General features: G+C 45.8%; 2 protein-coding genes across 2 annotated transcripts; one reads left to right on the top strand and one right to left on the bottom strand.

Moving 5' to 3' along the window:
• The first annotated feature begins 1,700 nt into the window (after window positions 1–1,700).
• Window positions 1,701–11,702, top strand: NDUFC2 (NADH:ubiquinone oxidoreductase subunit C2). The gene is made up of 3 exons (XM_008020262.3): window positions 1,701–2,097; window positions 8,434–8,577; window positions 11,520–11,702. Exons 1-3 carry the CDS (start codon window positions 1,932–1,934, stop codon window positions 11,567–11,569), a joined length of 360 nt encoding a protein of 119 aa, XP_008018453.1. The 5' UTR covers window positions 1,701–1,931; the 3' UTR covers window positions 11,570–11,702.
• Window positions 11,703–13,165: 1,463 nt separating this feature from the next.
• Window positions 13,166–17,866, bottom strand: THRSP (thyroid hormone responsive). Its single transcript, XM_008020261.3, has 2 exons — window positions 17,219–17,866; window positions 13,166–13,851 (listed from the first exon to the last, which is right to left on the bottom strand). The coding sequence occupies exon 1, from the start codon at window positions 17,790–17,792 to the stop codon at window positions 17,238–17,240; it is 555 nt and encodes a 184-aa protein (XP_008018452.2). The 5' UTR covers window positions 17,793–17,866; the 3' UTR covers window positions 13,166–13,851; window positions 17,219–17,237.
• Between the last annotated feature and the right edge of the window lie 1,619 nt (window positions 17,867–19,485).

Raw genomic sequence — 19,485 nt, 5'->3', positions numbered from 1 at the left:
CCACAGTGATAGAACACCTCTGAAATATGGGTGAATAATCAGGCAGGCGTTCCTGCAGTGATTAAACACAAGGGAAGACTGTCTTCCAGAGTCCATGAGCAGTGCCGAAGTTTTGGGTCCACAGATAAAACGTGTCTCCTCTGTCTCTACCACAAAGGGAACCGAAATTAAGGGAAAGGAGAGATTCAAGGGTGGCACCGAAATTGAAAGAAGAAAGACGTTGAGGGATAGCGAGAGAGGTTGGAGAAGAGAGTAGAAAGAGGCCACTTACCGGATTTAAAATTGGTGAGATGTTCCTTGGGCTGATCTGAGGACTTGAGGTAGTAGGCGGATCCTCCTCACAGAGCAAAAAGTGGGAGGACAGGGGATTGATCTCCCAAGGGAGGTCCCCCGATCCAAGTCACAGCACCAAATGTCAAGTGCATCCATGTGAAGAGACCACCAACAGGCTTTGTGGGAGCAACAAGGTTGTTTATTCACTTGGGCGCAAGTGGGCTGAGTCCAAAAAGAGAATCAATGAAGAGAGATGGGGAAGGGGTTGCTTTATAGGATTTGGGTAGGTAAAGGAAAATTACAGTAAAAGGATGTTATCTACTGTTAGCAGAGGAGGGGGTCACAAGGTACATGGTGGGGAAATCATAAGACTTATTATCCAGAAGAAGAATGTCACAATTATTGATCAGTTAAGGTAGGGCAGGGACAAGTCACAATGGTGGAATGGTGGAATGTTGGTTAATCAGTTAAGGCCGGAACTGGCTGTTTTACTTCTTTTGTGGGTTTTTGGCTGCCCCAGACTTCTTGGTTCCTGCAGGCCATCTGAACGCATATGTGCAAATCACAGGGGTTACAATGGCTGAGCTTCGTTCGGCTCAGAGGCCTGACAGCAGAGACTGGAAAATTGCTTAACAGAATTGTAAATTCCTTCTTTCATTTCTCAAACCTTTTTTTTTTTTTCTTTTCTTTTTTTTTTTTTTTTTTGAGATGGAGTATTTGCCCAGGCTGGAGTGCAGTGGCTGATCTCGGCTCACTGCAAGCTCCGCCTCCCGAGTTCACGCCATTCTCCTGCCTCAGCCTCCCGAGTAGCTGGGACTACAGGCATCTGCCACCACGCCCAGATAATTTTTTGTATTTTTCATAGAGATGGGGTTTCACCATGTTGGCCAAGCTGGTCTTGAACTCCTGACCTTCAGGTGATCCACCAGCCTCCACCTTCCAAAGTGATGGGATTACAGGCCTGAGTGACGGCGCCTGGCCTCATTACTCAAACCTTTAGGGAACACCTCCTCACTCAGCCATGTGCAAGGACGTGAAGACCCAGAGGTGAAACATTTTAGGGTGCTGCCTCCAAATCTGAATTTCAAGAAAAGACTACAAGGATCCAGTCCTGGGCTTCTCTAAATTCTTTTGTTGCTGACCAGACCTTAATTTTAGCCTCTGGAGGATGTGTCTATGCGAATGAACGGCTGAAAACTCAGAAAACGAAAACTAGCTTTTATGGAATTTCAAGTAATTACGTTTCTCAAAGCTATGCATCATGCTCATTTGTGGGCATTGGATGAAAAGATAAATCTTTCCAGAAAGGGCAGGGGAGGGAGAGGCAATTCTGGGTGCGGAAGTTGGCAGAAAAGAAAATCAGTGTCTCCTAGACTTCGCCCAGTTTGGCTCGTTTGGGGTACTCCTCCACCACGCGTTACCAGGCCCGCGAAACCCACTGCCACCAGAGAATTAGCGCGGGCGGACGAGCGAATTGACACCTAGCAGTCCGGAACTTTGCGTGCGGGGTTCCGGCAACAGCACGCGTCGGGAAGCTTTTGGGCGCTGCACCGCACTGCGCCGTGGCCTTGAGTCCGGCGCGCAGAGGAGGAGGAGAAAGCTGATTCCTGAGTCCCGTAGTGGTCTGAGACCAGGCCTCGAGTGGGAACGGCGTCACCATGATCTCACGGCGGAACGCAGAGCCCTTACGGTTTTTGCCGGATGAGTCCCGGAGCCTGCCCCCGCCCAAGCTGACCGACCCGCGGCTTCTCTACCTCGGCTTCTTGGGATACTGCGCTGGCCTGACTGATAACTTCATCCGGCGGAGGCCGGTCCTGTCGGCTGGTGAGTGCTGCGCGGTCGGGATCGGCTGGGAGGAGAGGGGGTCGCAGGGCTGCAGACCTGCCCCGCCGTAGGCCCTCCTGAGGTGCTCTGTTTTTCCGTGCCTTGTTGCCTAGCTGACCCCAGCTCGCCTTCCCGGGCGGTCCGCGCCCCATTAGCTCTTTAGAATCGTGCAGAGCCAGTGTGTCATTTGGCACTTGAAGAAATTGAGGTGCAGTGAAGCCCGAACTGAGTCTGTGAAGGACCCGGGACTACTCTTCTCAGTTCGTGTTGTACTGTGTGCACAAATGAGCCGTGACTCTATGCCACGCGCTACTCACACTATGGGCATTATTGATAGCATGTAGGCCTTAAAACACTTTATTAGGGATGTATTATTCACAACGAGGAAACCGAGCCTAACAGGTTAAGAGCAGCTTGCCCAAGGTCATATGGCTATTAAGTAGCAGAGCTTTTTTTTTTTTTTTTTTTTTGATCTCTGAATGGATATGGGACACCGGTGCTTCTCAAACTTAATGTGCATACGAATAGCATCGGTGTCTTGTTAAAATCGGATTCTAGACTGGGCGCGGTGGCTCACATCTGTAATCCCAGCGCCTTGGGAGGCCGTGGCGGGCGGATCGCTTGAGCTCAGGAACTGTATACCAGTCTTGGCAACAGGGCGAAAGCCGGTCTCTGTAAAAAACTAAAAAAGCTAGCCGGGCGTGATGGTGCACGCCTGTGGTCCCAGGCTGAGGAAGGCTGAGGAAGGCTGAGGCAGGAGGGTCGTTTGAGCCTGGAAGGCAGAGGTTGCAGTAACCCGAGATTGCTCCATTGCACCCCAGCCTGGGCAACAAAGTGAGACCCTGTCTCAAAAAAAAAAAGAAAAAAAATGCGGATTCTGATTCATGAGGTCTGGGGAGGAACATGATGTTACCAACAAGTGCTCAAATACTGCTGCTGCTGGTCTGAGGACCACAGTTTGAATAGGAGGCTTTGAACCAGTGTGCTGTAATCCCATCAGAGACACTGACTATTCTGATAATAACTACCACGGTAGCTTTGCTAAGCTCTATGGATTTCCAGAGGGAAAAGAGGAGAGGAACTTTGGAAGAGGGGTCTTTGAAGTTAACTTTATCAGGCAGGACTGAGAGACAGACAGCTTTCTAGGCCCATGGGGCTAGTGGGAGCCAATGAGGGCAAGGACCTCTGAATGGAGGGTGTTTAATGATTAAGTGAGTGTTCAGGTTTAGGGTGATAAAACTACAAGGGAGATTTTAGCAGAGCTTGGCAATTTATTTTCTAGCCAGCCAGGAACTTTGTAAGCTTTTGAGAGCTGCAGGGGTGCAGTGATGAGCTCTGTATTTTAAAAAGTCATCTTTGTCAGCAATGTGAGGCGTTGATTGGAGCCAAGAAGCACAATCAGAAAAAAAGCTCAGGCAATGGTTCAGGCAATTAGGAGTCACCACACTTGTACATCTTTTGCCTTCTTACAGCTGTATGTCATGCCTGAAGGTCAGCTCCCAGCCCATCAAATCCCAGCATTTCCAGTGCTCAAACAGTATTGAAATCCTATCTCCCTTGGACATGACTCCTCACTTCAGAAAGGAGTGATCTTTATCCATTTATGCCTCTGAGGACTCGAGGCTTTCCCTTTTCATCACCACTTCACACTTGCCCAAGACTGTCACTTGGTGTAATGAAAAGAGCTCCACTTTGGAACTAAACAGACTTGCTCACCAGGCACAGGCACAGTGGTTCACACCTGTAATCTCAGCACTTTGGGAGACCAAGGCAGGAAGATCTCTTGAGGTCAGGAGTTCAAGACCAGCCTGGGCAACATAGTGAGACCCTGTCTCTACAAAAAATGTAAGAAATTAGCTAGGCATGGTGATGTGCACTTGTAGTCCCAGGTACTCAGGAAGCTAAGGGAGGAGAATCACTTGAGCCCAGGAAGTTGAGGCTGCAGCAAGCCATGATTGCACCACTGCAGTACAGTCTGGGCAACAAAGTTGAGACCTTATCTCCAATACATAAATAAATAAACAGACTTGCTCTACTGCTTTCCAGCTGTGTCAGTTTGGGCAAGTTACATGGTCAGGTCGATCAGAGCCGAAATTTCCTCATCTATAAAATAAGAATAATTAATTTTTGCATATTTGTTGTGAGAATTGAGTGAGATTCTATAGGTAAAATGTCTGACATGTAAAAGGTGCTGGACAGAGTTCCCCTTCCTTAGCTCTTGTTATGCAAACAGTTTACCATACATTTGTAATTTGTTCATTTACTGAACCCCCTTTTTTTTTTTTTGAGACAGGATCTCACTTGTCACCCAGGATAGAGGGCAGTGGTGCAATCATGGGTCACTGCAGCCTCGACCTCTGGGCTCAGGCGATCCTCCTATCTTAGCCTTCTGAGTAGCTGGGACTACAGGTGCATACCACCAGGCCTAGCCAATTTTTAAATTTTTTATAGAGATGGGGTCTTGACATCTTGGCCAGTCTGGTCTCGAACTTCTGGCCTCAAGTGATCCTGCCACCTCGGCCTCCCAGAGCGCTGGGGTTATAGGTGTGAGCTACTGTGCCTGGCCTTACTGAACTGTTTCTCTGTTATGTGCCCTATGGAGCTCCTAGTGAAATCAGGGAGACAAACAAACAGTCTGTTGCTGATCTTGGTATGATAGATACATGTTTTGATAGAGGTGGGTGAGCAGAAAGCACTTTAGGAGCACAAAGGACATACAGATGGGAGGGAGAATGCTATAGAGGAAGTAAAGGTTGACCGAAATGTGACATATGCACCACTTAATCTCATTGTTGTTAGTTTAGCAGTTTGTGCCTTTCTGGGAGACAGAAGAGTACAGCAGTTAAGAGCATATGCTTTGGGGTTTGACACCACCTCCACCCCACTAGTCATTTGATTCTGGGGAAGTTCCCTATCTCAGGACTAAACTGTGTAGCCCAGGAGTAGGGATCAGACTTCCTGAGCTCCCAGAGCTTCCCTAAATTGCTTTGGAAGATTTAGATCCTAGGACTTTATTGAAATGGTTGTCCTCAGCAGCATTTACTGAATGCATATTGTGTTTATCTAGGCCAGTGTCTGATATCTATAGTAGGTGTTCAATAAGTATTGAGTGAGGCCAGGTGTGGTGGCTCATGCCTGTAATCCCAGTACTTCGAGAGGCTGAGGCAGGTGGATCACCTGAGGTCAAGAGTTCAAGACCAGCCTGACCAATATGGTGAAACCCCAAAATTAGCCAGGCGTGGTGGCACATGCCAGTAATCCCAGCTACTCGGGAGGCTGAGGCTGGAGAATTGCTTGAACCTGGGAGGCGGAGATTGCAGTGAGCCGAGATTGCGCCATTGCACTCCAGCCTGGGCGATAGACTGAGACTCTGTCTTAAAAAAAAAAAAAAAAAAAAAAAGGTAGTATTGAGTGAATAACTATATGTAGATTACAAGGAATATAAAACATGGTCCCAATCCTCGAAAGGTTTACAGACCAGATGGCCATATCCATTAAAAAGACAAATTGTGGTACAAGTTTGTGCATGTAGGGTGAAGGTGTGTATCACATAAATGTTGTTTCTAAGAGAGTTGGAGGTGTGGTGAAAGAGATATGGTAGATTTTCAAACTACAGCCCTGGAGAGTACCTGGCATTCTGTGAGTAATGGGATATTCTGGCTGGACACTGTGGCTCACACCTGTAATCCCAACACTTTGGAAGGCTGAGATGGGAGGATTGCTTGGTTTCAAGACCAGCCTGGGCAACGTAGGAAAACTTTGTCTCTACAAAAGAAATTTTTTTAAGCTATCTGGACATGGTGGCATGCACCTGTGATCCCAGCTACTTGGGAGGCTGAAGTAAGAGGATCACTCGAACCTGGGAGGTTGAGGCTGCAGTGAGTGTGATCATGCCTCTGTATTCCAGCCTAAGTGACAGAGCAAGATTCTGTCTCATAATAATGAATATGTCTCATAATAATGAATTTCTATCAATGAAATAAAATTGTGTAGCTCTTTTTCAAATTAGCAGGAAATGTCAAAAAGAATTTTTTAAGAATAAGACTTTAAAAATAAGTTGTACATATTTTGGGGGTACATGTGATATTTTGATACATTCATACAATGTGTAATGTTGAAACTGGGGCAAATGGGCCATCCATCACCCCAAACATTCACCCCCTTCTTTATGTTGGGAACATTGAAATTCCTCTCCTCCAGCAATTTTGAACTGTACTACAAATTATTGTTAACTGTAGTCACCCTACTGTACTATCAATAAATAGAATTTTTTTATAAGTTTTTCTCATCATCTGTTTTTTTAAACTTAACCTTCTTGCTAGTTACCACTTAATGTGCCCTAAATTTAGAGTTAGTTGGTATTCTAAGTATAGCCCACAGAATTAAATATTTATTGATCTCTAGTTTAATATATCAGTAATTTATGATCTGCAAAGAGCACAATAGCTGCTGGGGTTAGACTCACCGAGTAAAGAATGGGAAGATGATTGTAGACGGGGTGTGCAGGTAGTGAGAGGTAGACCACTCAGAGAGAATAAGGAGAGAGGTTAGGAAAACAGGGCCTTGGGAAGAGGCCAAGCCATGCCTTTAGGGCTGGGGTGCTGACATCATCATCTCAAACACTTATGGAGTTTTTCTGTGAGGAACATGGGTCAGCGTAGAGAGAGTCTGGTTCTGTGTGTCTCTGCAGTCCAGTGGCACATGGGAGAACATGCACTCTTTGGTTTGCTATATGGCAGGTAGCCCATTAGGGAAAGCAGTGGCTGTTTGGGGTAAGAGAGAGTGCTCTGCCCAGTTCTAGAACATAGGAATATTTTTCATTTTTATTGTTTTATACATTTTCCAAAATACTTTTACATGCATATGTCTTGTTTTATATGCTGCTACTGTGAGAAAGATAGGATAGGTCTTTTTTTTTTTTTTTTTGAGACAGTCTCATTCTGTCACCCAGGCTAGAGTTCAGTGGTGCCATCTTGGCTCACTGCATTCTCCACCTCCCAGCTTCAAGCGATTCTCCAGCCTCAGCCTCCTGAGTAGCTGGTACTACAGGTGTGCACTACCACGCCTGGCTAATTTTTGTATTTTTAGTAGAGATGGGGTTTCACCATGTTGGCCAGGCTGGTCTTGAACTCCTGACCTCAGGTGATCCACCCGCCTCGGCCTCCCAAAGTGCTGGGATTACAGGTGTGAGCCACCACGCCCAGCCAGGGTAGGTCTTGTCTGTGTTTTAGAGGTAGTAAATTGAATCACCCAAGGCTGTTCATTCATTTATTAAATAAATATTAAGTGCTATATGCTAAAATATACATTACATGTAATGTTTTAGATTTGCTAATCTTTAAAGAAGTGATAATGTGGGCTGAGTGTGGTGGCTCATTCCTGTAATCCCAACAGTTTGGGAGGCCGAGGCAGGGGGATCGCTTGAGCCCAGGAGTTCAAGACCAGTCTGGGAAACATAGCAAGACCCCTCTTAAAAAAAATGGGCATGGTGGTTCACGCTTTTGGTCCCAGCTACTTGGGAAGCTGAGGTGAGAGGATTGCTTGAGCCTAGGAGGTTGAGGCTGCAGTAAGGTGTGACTGTGCCACCGCACTCCAGCCTGGGCAACAGAGCTAGACCTTGTCAAGGATCAAGGCTGTTTGTTCAGAATACCTTTTTTTGTTTGTTTTTTGTTTTTTGAGACAGAGCCTCACTCTGTCCCCCAGGCTGGAGTGCAGTGGTGCGATCTCGGCTCACTGCAACCTCTGCTTCCCGGGTTCTAACGATTCTCCTGCCTCAGCCACCTGAGTAGTTGGGATTACAGGCGCCTACCACCCCGTCTGGCTGATTTTTGTATTTTTAGTAGAGACGGGGTTTCACCATGTGAACTGGTCTTGAACTCCTGATCTCAGGTGATCCACCTGCCTCAGCCTCCCAAACTGTTGGGATTACAGGCATGAGCCACCGAGCCCAGCGCTTTTTTTATTTTTATTTTTTTAATAAATGCCATAACAGGCTGGGCGCTTTGTCGACCAGGCTGGAGTGCGGTGGCGCAATCTCAGCTCACTGCAACCTCTGCCTCCCAGGTTCCAATGATTCTCCTGCCTCAGCCTCCCAAGTAGCTGGGACTACAGGCACCCGCCACCACCCCTAGCCAAATTTTGTATTTTTAATAGAGACAGGGTTTCACCATGCTGGCCAGGCTGGTCTCGAACTCCTGACCTCAGGTGATCCACCCGTCTCGGCCTCCCAAAGTGCTGGGATTACAGGTGTGAGCCACTGCGTCCAGCCAAAAATGTAACTTTTAATACATTTTGACTAATTTTTGCTTTCTTTGGGATTTGTCATTTGAATTTCAGGTTTGCATCGCCACCTTCTATATATTACGGCCTTTTATTTTGTTGGATATTATCTTGTAAAACGTGGAGACTACATGTGTGCTGTGAGGGACCGTGAAATGTTTGGATATATGAAATTACATCCAGAGGATTTTCCTGAAAAAGGTATTTCAAGTTAATTTTAGAGAATCTGTGTTTACTGTATTATTATTTTCCCTGGTTAATCTTATCCATGTCTATGGCTTTAGGTACCTTCTAAATTCTATTGACTCCCACATCTTAGTCTATGGACCAAGTTTCTCTTGAATTAATATATCCAGTTTTTGCCTGACTACCTCTGTCTCCTTTGGACAGCAAACAAAACTCATGTCCCCTCTGCCTTCCCAAACCACCTGCTCCTCTGTGTCCTGCTTCAGGGAATGGCACTACTGTCCACCTGGACACTCAAGCCAGAAGCCTGAGAATTATCAAGTCTTTCTCTTTCACTTCCCATTAATCATCAAGTCTTATCAGTTCTACTTCCTAAATATTTCTCAACTTTGAACTCTCCTCTCCCTGGTTCAGGCCTTGATAATCTCTTGCTCGGACTGTTGCACTTGCGTGTTAACTCACCACTTGCTTTGGTCTTATTTCCAGTGACAGCAAATCTGATCACATCTGTTTAAAATAGTTTTCCGGCTGGGCGCAGTGGCTCACGCCTGTAATCCCAGCACTTTGGGAGGCCGAGGGGGGCGGATCACCTGCGGTCAGGAACTTGAGACCAGCCTGGCCAACATGGTGAAACCCCGTCTCTACTAGAAATACAAAAAGTAGCCGGCCATGATGGCACGTGCCTGTAATCTCAGCTACTTGGGAAGCTGAGGCAGGAGAATTGCTTGAACCCGGGAGGCGGAGGTTTCAGTGAGCCAAGATCGCTCCATTGCACTCCAGCCTGGGCGTCACAGCGAGACTCTGTCTCAAAAAATAAAATTAAATTAAAATAAAATAAGTCATCCATTGCCTAGTGGATAAAATCCAGACTCCTTAGGATGGCTCATTTCCTCCAGCTTAGCTAATTGCCTGTCCTCTGGTAGAAACACTTTACCCACATTCTTATCTACTGTATGATATACACGTCTGTGTTCTTCATGGATTGTAGCTTTGTCTTTGTTTCCCAGCCTCTCGCATAGAGCCTACACATAGCAGGCACTTATGCATAATAGTGGATATGAACCGTATGGAACACTTCCTCATTCCTCATCACTCATCATTTGCCTGGTGAAATGCTTTGTCCCGAGCCTGCCCTATATTGCTTTATACATGTTGTACCTTCTTCCTACTATGTTATTCTTCCTCTTGCCCCTGTTTCCACCCCATCCACCTAGCAAATTTCTGCTTTCATTATCTCAGTGAAGCTTTCACCGAGCTACAGTCAGGCGTTCCCTCAGTGTGCTCTATCTCTATTCTGCTATGAATCTATTAATAGTTGTAATATAACTTTTCTCACCTGTGTTTTACACACATACACACAACACATGTGCACATATATGAGTCTCTGTAGGCTGGGAGTTTAACTTACTAGGACAGTTTTTTTTTTTTGTCTCCCCAGGGGTTTGGCACACATGACCTTATTAAATGTGTAAATGAATGAGTATAGAAAAAATTTGAACTTGTAAACATATAAATAGATTTTCCCCAGTCTCAGCAACATAGTGAGACCTCATCTCCACAGAAAATTTAAAAATTAGCTGGGTGTGGCGGCACATGCGTATAGTCCCAGCTACTTGGGAGGCTGAGGCAGGAGGATTACTTGAGCCTGGGAGGTCAAGGTGCTGTGAGCTGTGATCACACCACTGCATTCCAGCCTAGGTGACAGAGTGAGATCCTGTCTCAAAAAAAAAAAAAAAAAAAAAGATTTTCCTATTAATGTAAATGTGTGATATAAAACATTTAAATTTCATTAGACTGATCTCTAAGATCTTATTTAGCTCTAAAATTTTATTACTCTTTAATTTTCCCACAGCCTTCAGTCACATATATATTTATGGTGGATCAGAAAGATACAGCTTCTTTTTTTGCCAAAGAAGAGCTTAAAGACTAGCACAAAGCATGAATAGTGGATGTATCGGGAATGCATAATACTCAGAACCATTAAATGTTAGAGCTGGAAGTCATCTTGGATATATTGATTACTAGGAGTGACGCCCAGTGACTGAGCAGTCTTCAGTCCCAGACCTCTGGCTCTTTGCTTAGACATAGTTCCATGAGTTCACTGTGTCTGCAGGAGTGTGTATAGCTGCAGGGCTCATTCTGTTTCTGAGCTGCAGATTACTTGCAGTTGTGCCAAGAGCCTCATGCATGGACAGTGGGAGCCCGGAGAGCTTGACCACATTGGCTGCTGACCTCTCCTAGCTGACCTGTGCCCTTCTGCGTTTATTTCTTCCTTCACCTCTTCAGTCAGGTTATTCCTGGCAGCACCTTGTCCCTCTTGGCAGCCATTTGGTTGTCATCACAGATTCCTCCGAAATTATTCTTCATTCAATGAAAGAAAATCCTTCAGTGATTACCAAGCCATAGTCAAGGACAAGAAAATAGGGAAATTCTTAGGGGGTTGTCTTAGTCCATTTGGCCTACTATAACAAAATGCCTTAAACTGGGTAATTAAAAAAATTTTTTTTTAACTTGGTTTTTCTTACCACCTGTATAACTGCAGAATAGACTGGGTAATATATAAATAATAGAAATTTATTGCTTGCAATTCTGGAGGCTGGGAAGTCCAAGATCAGGGTACCAGCACAGTTGGTGTCTGCTAAGGGCCCACTCTGTGCTTCATAGATGATGCCATCTTGCTGTGTCCTCACATGGTAGAAGAGGCAAACAAGGTCCCCTAAGCCGATCCCACTCATGAGGACAGAGCCTTTGTGACCTAATCACCTCCCAAAGTCCTAACCTCGTAATACCATCATCTTGGGGTTACATTTCAACTTACGAACTTCGGGGGGGCATGAACATTCAGACCACATCAGGATTTCAATCAGTAAGATTACTGAATGTTAATTTTCCTTTAGGAAATACAATTTTTAAAACATATTTTTAAAATAAATCTTTTATGATCTTTCCTTTTATAGAGAAGAAAACATATGCTGAAATTTTTGAAAAATTCTATCCAGTACGTTAAAGTCTTCAAAATACATGCTCCAGTTTCACTGATATCTGCTGTTTCTGAATTTGATGGAACATGTTTCTAACGACAGTTGAAGCTTATGCTTATCTGTGTGTTGACACCTTGTAATTAAAATAGTTACCATGAATATTCTGACTCTTTTTATTGTTGTAAGAAAAATAATTCATCAGAGAATGGTCAGTTTCCATTCACTCATCTGAAAGATTTTAAAATGAGGTTCAATTCTAGTTTAGAGTTAGCAGACTACAGCCTATGGGCCAAATCTGGCCCACTGCCAATAAAGTCTTATTGGAACACAGCCATGCTCATTTGTTTACATGTTGTTATGGCGACTGCCATGCTACAAGAGCAGAATTGAGTAGTTGCGATAGAGACCTATGGCCTGCAAAGCCTAATTAATATATGGCCCTTTCAGAAAAGGTTTGCCTGTCCCATCCTAGTGCAAAGTGAATTTAGAGTGAGCCAGATTATGGAGGATTCTGTGACTCTTGCCAAATAGTTTTGACTTCATCCTGTAGGTATTTAAATTATACAGTCAGGTTTGTATTTCTGAGCTCTGTCTATAATGATATAGAAGCTGGTTTAGAAGGAGGAGACTCCAGACAAGGAAAACAGAAGTCTTAACGCTGCAAAGGTGTCTTTGCTCTTAGGTGGATTATCCTGGAGAAAGTGGACTCAGGAGCTAATACTGTCTACAGTGGAGCTTGATGCAATTAGAAGCAAAAGACTGTACCTAACTGGAATGAGGTTACTTTTTATGGCTTATCAAATGCTTGTCCTGGCCTGATGCTGTGGCTCGTGGCTAGAATCCCAGCACTTTGAGAGGCTGAGGCAGGGTAGATTGGTTGAGCCCAGGAGTTTGAGACCAACCTGGGCAACATGGCAAAACACTGTCTCTACATAAAATACAAAAATTAGCCGGGCACATGCCTGTAGTCCCCGCTACTCATGAGGCTGAAATGGGAGGATCTATTGAGCCCTGGAGTTCGAGGATGCAGTTAACTGTGACACAATCACAGTTGTGTGCCTAGGTGACAAAGGAGACCCTGTCAAAAAAAAAAAAAAAGTACTTGTCTCAAAAGTTTTTGTTTCCTAGCTTAGAATTTATAATCAGATTAGGTTTTGGAGATAAAATATATGTGATTTTTTTTTTTTTTTTTGAGACAGTCTTGCTCTGTCATCAGGCTGGAGTGCAGTGGTGCGATCTCAGCTCACTACAACCTCCACCTCCTGGGTTCAAGCAATTCTCCTGCCTTAGCCTCCTGAGTAGCTGGGACTACAGGTGCATGCCACCACGCCCAGTTGATTTTTGTATTTTCAGTAGAGACAGGATTTCACCATGTTGACCAGGATGGTCTCGATCTGTTGACCTTGTGATCCACCTGCCTCGGCCTCCCAAAGTGCTGGGATTACAGGTGTGAGCCACCACGCCTGGCCTATATGTGATTTCAAATTAGGTAGCCTTATAAATATAAGCAGATGGTTTCTGGGCAAAATCAAATGAATTCCGTCTTTATTTTCTTGAGTACCACTTGTAAAAACTGAAATTAGGTTGGAGAAAGTGCTTTAGAAATAATAAAGATGTACAAATACAAGATTTTGGTTTTTTTAATTACTTCTGCAATAAATACGTTTATAGTTCACTTGTTGGCCTCATCAGTGGTCGCCAAGTAAAAAAGGGTGAACCACTCATCCCAAGAGACTCTGTCTGCTACCTCTTAGCTCTGGAGGGTAAAAAGCAAGGACCAGAGCAAATACATAGGAGAGAGAGGGAGAAAAAAAAATCAGGCTATTTTAATAGCCCTCACATGCCAAGTGCTTTTGATTCATCATGTTTAGTTTTCATCAGCTTGTGAGGTACATAATATTATCCCCATTTTATAGATGAGGGAATTTAGGCTCCAATGGGTTAAATAATTTGCACAAGTACACACACTGAATGACTGCCATGAGGAGGGATGTGAATTTTGGTCACATGCCAACACCTACACTCTTCCCACCGTACCACACAGGACAGGTAACTGTCTAGTCCCTCCTGGTCACCTCCCCAAGCTGGTAAGAGGAGCGAGGGGAGCAGTGAACAATAGCAACAGACATTCTAAAGGTGAGCCAGTGACTGGAATCCAGGAATTGGTATTCAGGAGTTAGAGAAGCATCCGGGAGAAGTGAGCCGCCTTCACTTCTGGCTGCAGGTCTAGGCCTTTCTGCTCTCATCATTGGCTGGTGAACTGCTCCGCCTGCCTCATCAGAGTCTGCCTTTTATCATGTGAAGGGACCTGTGGAGTGAAGAAATTTTTAAAAGGCCAAGTGAGTATCAATTTAAACAACTAAGATACTGTCACATGCCCATTGAAGCAGGAATTAAAATGAAAAAACTCAATGCTGATGTTGCTGATGGAAAACTGGCAGTGCCTCAGCATTGTAAGGAGAATCCTAGGTTGTCTGAGCAGGAATAACTCATTTGATTTCTCTGCTATATTTTACTAACAGGGAAACTAAGATGCAGAAAGGTAAGATAAGTTGTCTAGGGCCAGGCTTGGTGACTCACGCCTGTAATCCCAGCACTTTGGGAGGCCAAGGTGGGTGGATCACTTGAGGTCAGGAATTCGAGACCAGTCTGGCCAACATGGTGAAACCCCATCTCTACTAAAAGTACAAAAATTAGCCAGGCATGGTGGCACGTGCCTGTAATCCCAGTTCCTCGGGAGGTTGAGGCAGGAGACTTGCTTAAATCTGGGAGGCAAAGGTTGTAGTGAGCCAGGATCGCACCACTGCACTCCAGCCTGGACAACAAGAGCAAGACTCCATCTCAAAAAAAAAAAAAAGGGAGGTTGGGTTCGGTGGCTCACGCCTGTAATCCCAGCATTTTGGGAAGCCGAGTGGGGAGGATCACAAGGTCAGGAGATTGAGACCATCTTGGCCAATATGATGAAACCCCATCTCTACTAAAAATACAAAAAATGAGCTGGGCATGGTGGCGCGCACCTATAGTCCCAACTACTTGAGAGACTGAGGCAGGAGGATTGCTTGAATCCGGGAGGTGGAGGTTGCAGTGAGCCGAGATCGCGCCACTGCACTCCAGTCTGGCGATGGAGTGAGACTCCATCTCAAAAATAAAAGTTGTCTAGGATAATACAGAAGTCAGTGGAGGAGCCAGAACAAGAGCCCAGATTTTTAACTGTTGCTATACTATATTGCCTCTGAATGAAAATCAGGTTAGGGTGTGTTGAAATGTTATGGTGTAGAGTTGCTGCTCTGGCCTTTGAAGCTATTTGGTGAGTCAGAGTGTGGTTTCTACCCATTCTGCCATGCCCAGTTCCCACTTTGAGCCTACTCTGCAAAAGTCTAAGGCTCTAAGGAATACCACTGTAGAGGAAAATAATTAGACTAATTAGGCCAGGGTTCATATCTTGGCTCTGTCATTTACTGAGTAATGTTGGACTCATTTTACTTCTCAGGCCTCTGGTTTTTTCATCTGCAAAAGGGAATGATAGGCTGGGCGCGGTGGCTCATGCCTGTAATCCCAGCACTTTGGGAGGCCGAGGCAGGTGGATCACAAGGTCCGGAGTTCGAGACCAGCCTGGCCAACATGGTGAAACCCTGTCTCCACTAAAGATCAAAAGAAAATTAGCCGGGTGTGGTGGCACACGCCTGTAATCCCAGCTACTTGGGAGGCTGAGGAAAATCTCTTGAACCTGGGAGGCAGAGGTGGCAGTGAGCTAGGATGGCACCATTACACTCCAACCTGGATGACGGGGTGACTCCATCTCAAAAAAAAAAAAAAAAAAAAGGGAATGATAATTCCATTAGATAATGGATATGCAAAGTGATCTTAAAATTATTCAAATGCCAGTCGTTAGTTTTACTACCACTGTTATTGTTGAGTGAAGAAGCTGAAACCCAGAGAAATGTAGCTTGCCCAAGGCCCCACAGCTCATTAGCGATAGAATCAGAACGTGAACCCAGAGCTGTCGACACAGCCCAGTCTAATTCAAGAACCTCTGTGAGGCAACTCGGGGAGCCTCCAGGGGAGAGGGAAGAAGGGCTGAGGCTGACAGTTTGGGTTTGAAATGGGAGAAGGAAAAACGGCTGAGAAAATGCCTGGAGCAGAGATCTCCATAGGCTCTGTGTTTGGGGGTCTGCATTTATTCCCCATAATTACAGAGCAGCCTTCACACAGATTATGAAGATAACACAATATGGCAGACAGTGGGTATGAGGAAAGAACACTCAGCTCAAAGTTGAGGCCGGTCTTACTTTTGTCTCTTTACTGTGTGACTTTGGTGAGTCACTTCACCTCTCTGGCTTCAATTGCCTTACTAGTAAAGTGGGGATGAGAATCTTTTCCTGCATAGCTGCCTCAGATGGTTTTGAGATTGCAATGGACACGGATGTTGTTTACAACTAAGGAGACCAGTTGGTGGGAGCAGGGCTGGCAGGTGGCACAGAATCAAAACTGGCAGCTACCGTGGTCCAATTTCTATTAATACTAGTCTTTATCCATGAGTGAACTAGTGATGACCATGCTAGGGACCCTTCCCACCTCCTACCCTCTGCCACCACCTGCTTGTCTAGCTTGCTGCTCATCCACACTCACCACCCCAGCCCCTCTGTGCATAGACATGTAGGCTCAGACTGGAACACATAATCACATGTACATACAACAGGGCTTCCCAACAGGCATGTCTGTACACTCCGGTTTGCCTGGAATGGATTAGAGTGCCATGACAGTGGTCCCTCGGCTTCCCGTTTGGTGGGTTCCAACCTGGGATGGTCAGAGTACCCCCAGCCTGTTGTAGGAGTACTGCAAGCAGCCTCACCTATGTATCCCCGTGTGCCATATAATTTTCCATGTTCTGTGACTTGAAAAAATGTGGGAAACACTGTCACACACATGGAATTCACAATGTTCACTTAAGTCAATATGCATGCCTTAGGTAAGTTTCTTCCTTCTTTCTATCTTTTTTTTTTTTTTTTTTTTTTTTTTTGAGATGGAGTCTCCCTCTGTCGCCCAGGCTAGAGTGCAGTGGCACAATCTCGACTGACTGCAACCTCTGCCTCCCGGGTTCACGCCATTCTCCTGCCTCAGCCTCCCGAGTAGCTGGGACTACGGGTGCCTGCCACCACGCCCAGTTAATTTTTGTATTTTTAGTAGAGACGGGGTTTCACCACATTGGCCAGGCTGGTCTCGAACTCCTGACCTCAGGCAATCCACCCGCCTTGGCCTCCCAAAGTGCTGGGATTTGGCGTGAGCCACCGCGCCCGGCCCCTCTTTAATCAAATTCTTAACGAAGTCAATGATGAGAACACACTCATTCAATTCACACATTTACAAGTATTCACATACAAAAAAATGCACACGTGCACAAACATATGTATGTGCATATGAGGTATGCCCTTACAGGCCACTTTTCCTTCTATTTCCATATCACTTCATTGCAGTTGCCAATTTGAGGTCAGAAGGATAGTAACGCAGGCCTAGTCTTAGGCCCTCCTAGGTTGTGGTCCCAATACCCTGACGCAAGAGTGGCACTGTCTGAGAGCCAGGCTGTTCCTCTCCCACTGGGTTGCACCACTGCCCCCTCTCCTCTCCTGGAATGTCCCTTGGTAGACTCTGACACCCACCAGCATGGCCACCATTACCTTCCCTAGTGTCCAAGGTCTACCAAACTTGTCCCGTCATTTCCTGGTATTTCCTTGTCACCTCCTGGGCTTTCTTGGTGAGGTGCATAAGGATGTGATGGAGGCTGGAGAAGTGCAGGTGGAACTGGGCTTCCAGTTCCAGCTCTCCTGAGGCACTCTCATCGTCGACTTCCTCTGTCTCTGCGGTCCCATTCTCAGCCTCCTCAGCTTCGCCGCCTGCCACCTTGGCCTGCCACTCCTCCCGCGGCAGCAGCCCGTGTTCCACATCCACACAGATGGCCTTGAGCATGGTGAAGTAGGTGTAGAGATCAGGGGCCTCAGCCTGGGCCTGGCCCTCATGCCTACTCAGCTGCACGTCCCGCAGAAGGCTGGGGATCATCACCACCTGCTCCATGTTGTGCACCTCGGCCGAATACCGGTCCATGACGGTCAGCAGGCAGTTCTTGGGGTAACGCTTGGTTAGCACCTGCATGGTTGCTTCCTCTGACACACTGAACCCAGCAGACTGCCCCGCGCTATTTCTAGGCTCTCGGCAGATTGACAGGATGCCAATGCTCAGCTGTTGGGTCAACATAGCCCTGTTTTGGGCCAATCCCAGGGCTCAGGCTCCAGCATCTGTATCAGGTGATCCATCTGCCCAGAGACAGGTCTGCCAGCCTTCTGTGTGTCATCCCAGCTCTGCATGACTGCCCCAGCAAGAACCCGACACTTCCTCTGTCAGCTTGCTGAGCCAGTTGGAAGGAAGCTTTTCCCTTTGGCAACTCGTACACTGGACCTCAGGGCAATAAATAATTCTTTCAGGTCACTGGAGACCAAGCTGTCTCTTTGCTGCTTAGGGCAGCCTTCCAATGCACAGTTCACTCCTTCAGCCCAGGGTGACTGCATTGTGAAATGGAGAGGATTTGAAGTGAAACAGCTTGATGTGGGGCAAAGAATATTGAGGTTGGAGTCAGAAACCCAGTTCTGCAATTTCCTAGCTAAGATTTTTTTGTTTTTTGCTGGCTAATATTTATTGAGCACCTACTGAACATCAGGGTCTGCACTGAGCTTTCTTGTGAGTGATCTCATTTAATCTTCACCACAACCCTCATAAATGTTTTATTTGTTTAATTTTTGTAGAGATGGGGTCTTGCTATGTTGCCCAGTCTGGTTTTGAACTCCTGGGATCAAGCAATCCTCCCACCTCAGCCTCCCAAAGTGCTGGAATTGCAGGTATGAACCACCAGTATTCCTGTTTTGCCAATGAGGAAATTTAGGTGAAGACAGCTAAAGTAACTTGCTCAAGGTTCCATTGGGACTGGGTTTCCAGCCCAGGACCACCTCTACCCACCTCCAGGCAGTGCTCTGGACTGACATGAGGTTACACAGTCATACAAGTTAACCAGATCCATATCCTCTGTAAATTTGAGGTGGTATTGTGAGAATTGAATAAGACAAACCCATAAAAATGCTTTGTATCAGTCCAGACAAGTGGCTGGGATCAAAAGAGGAAAAAAATGCTTTGTAAACCATAAAGCCCAATCCTCAGATGTATTATCTATGCAGATTCTAGATTATTGCTAAGGCTTCTCCCAAATCTAACCAGTCATTCCACAAGCTACAATGCTTCCACTTTATTATTGACCTTTCCTTGGACCAGCAGTCTTGGAAGATAATAATCTTCTGCATGGTCATATTGTCATAGTTTACAAACTGCATTAGCTATATATTTTTTATTAGATATTTAAGAAAATGAAGGCCTGGGGAAAGGCCCAAAACTGCACAACAAGTTAGTGGCAGAGTCAAGTGGAGAATAAGACCTGAGTTCTGGCTCAGGTACCTGCCCCCTCCGCTGCCTCCGGTGAAATCTGCTGAATGGTGATACCTCCCACGCCTGCAGAAGAGGAGAGAGGAGGAGGGAGCACAGGAGGGGATGTGGGGCTGAACAGGGCCTCAGTGTTGTCTCACCTAAGCCACCCTCACCTCCACCCTAGGGCAGGAGCCCTCTCTGCACCCTCCCAACTGACGATTATTCACTCCTCTGCTCCCTCCCACTACAGCCAGAGCTGTGAAAAAGCTTATCTTTAGATTGAACAAAATTCCACCTCCCAGCCCGGCATGGTGGCTCATGCCTGTAATCCCAGTAATTTGGAAGGTTGAGGCAGGAGGATCATTTGAACCCAGTAGTTTGAGACCAGCGTGAACAACATATGAGACCCTATCTCTACAAAAAATTAATTTAAAAAAATTAGCTGGGTGTGATGGCACATATCTGAGGTCTCAGCTAC

The sequence above is a fragment of the Chlorocebus sabaeus genome, chromosome 1, assembly GCF_047675955.1.
Source record: "Chlorocebus sabaeus isolate Y175 chromosome 1, mChlSab1.0.hap1, whole genome shotgun sequence".
Lineage (NCBI taxonomy): Eukaryota > Metazoa > Chordata > Mammalia > Primates > Cercopithecidae > Chlorocebus > Chlorocebus sabaeus.
The sequence above is the reverse complement of the archived record's forward strand: the minus strand, read 5'-3'. Positions and strand labels throughout refer to the sequence as shown.

Excerpts from the sequence above, each read along its gene's own strand:
- NDUFC2 (XM_008020262.3), top strand. The coding sequence starts at position 1,932 with ATGATCTCACGGCGGAACGCAGAGCCCTTACGGTTTTTGCCGGATGAG. Across the intron at positions 2,098-8,433 it reads GAGGCCGGTCCTGTCGGCTG|GTTTGCATCGCCACCTTCTA; the intron begins GTGAGTGCTGCG and ends TTTGAATTTCAG. Across the intron at positions 8,578-11,519 it reads AGAGGATTTTCCTGAAAAAG|AGAAGAAAACATATGCTGAA; the intron begins GTATTTCAAGTT and ends TTCCTTTTATAG.
- THRSP (XM_008020261.3), bottom strand. The coding sequence starts at position 17,792 with ATGTTGACCCAACAGCTGAGCATTGGCATCCTGTCAATCTGCCGAGAG.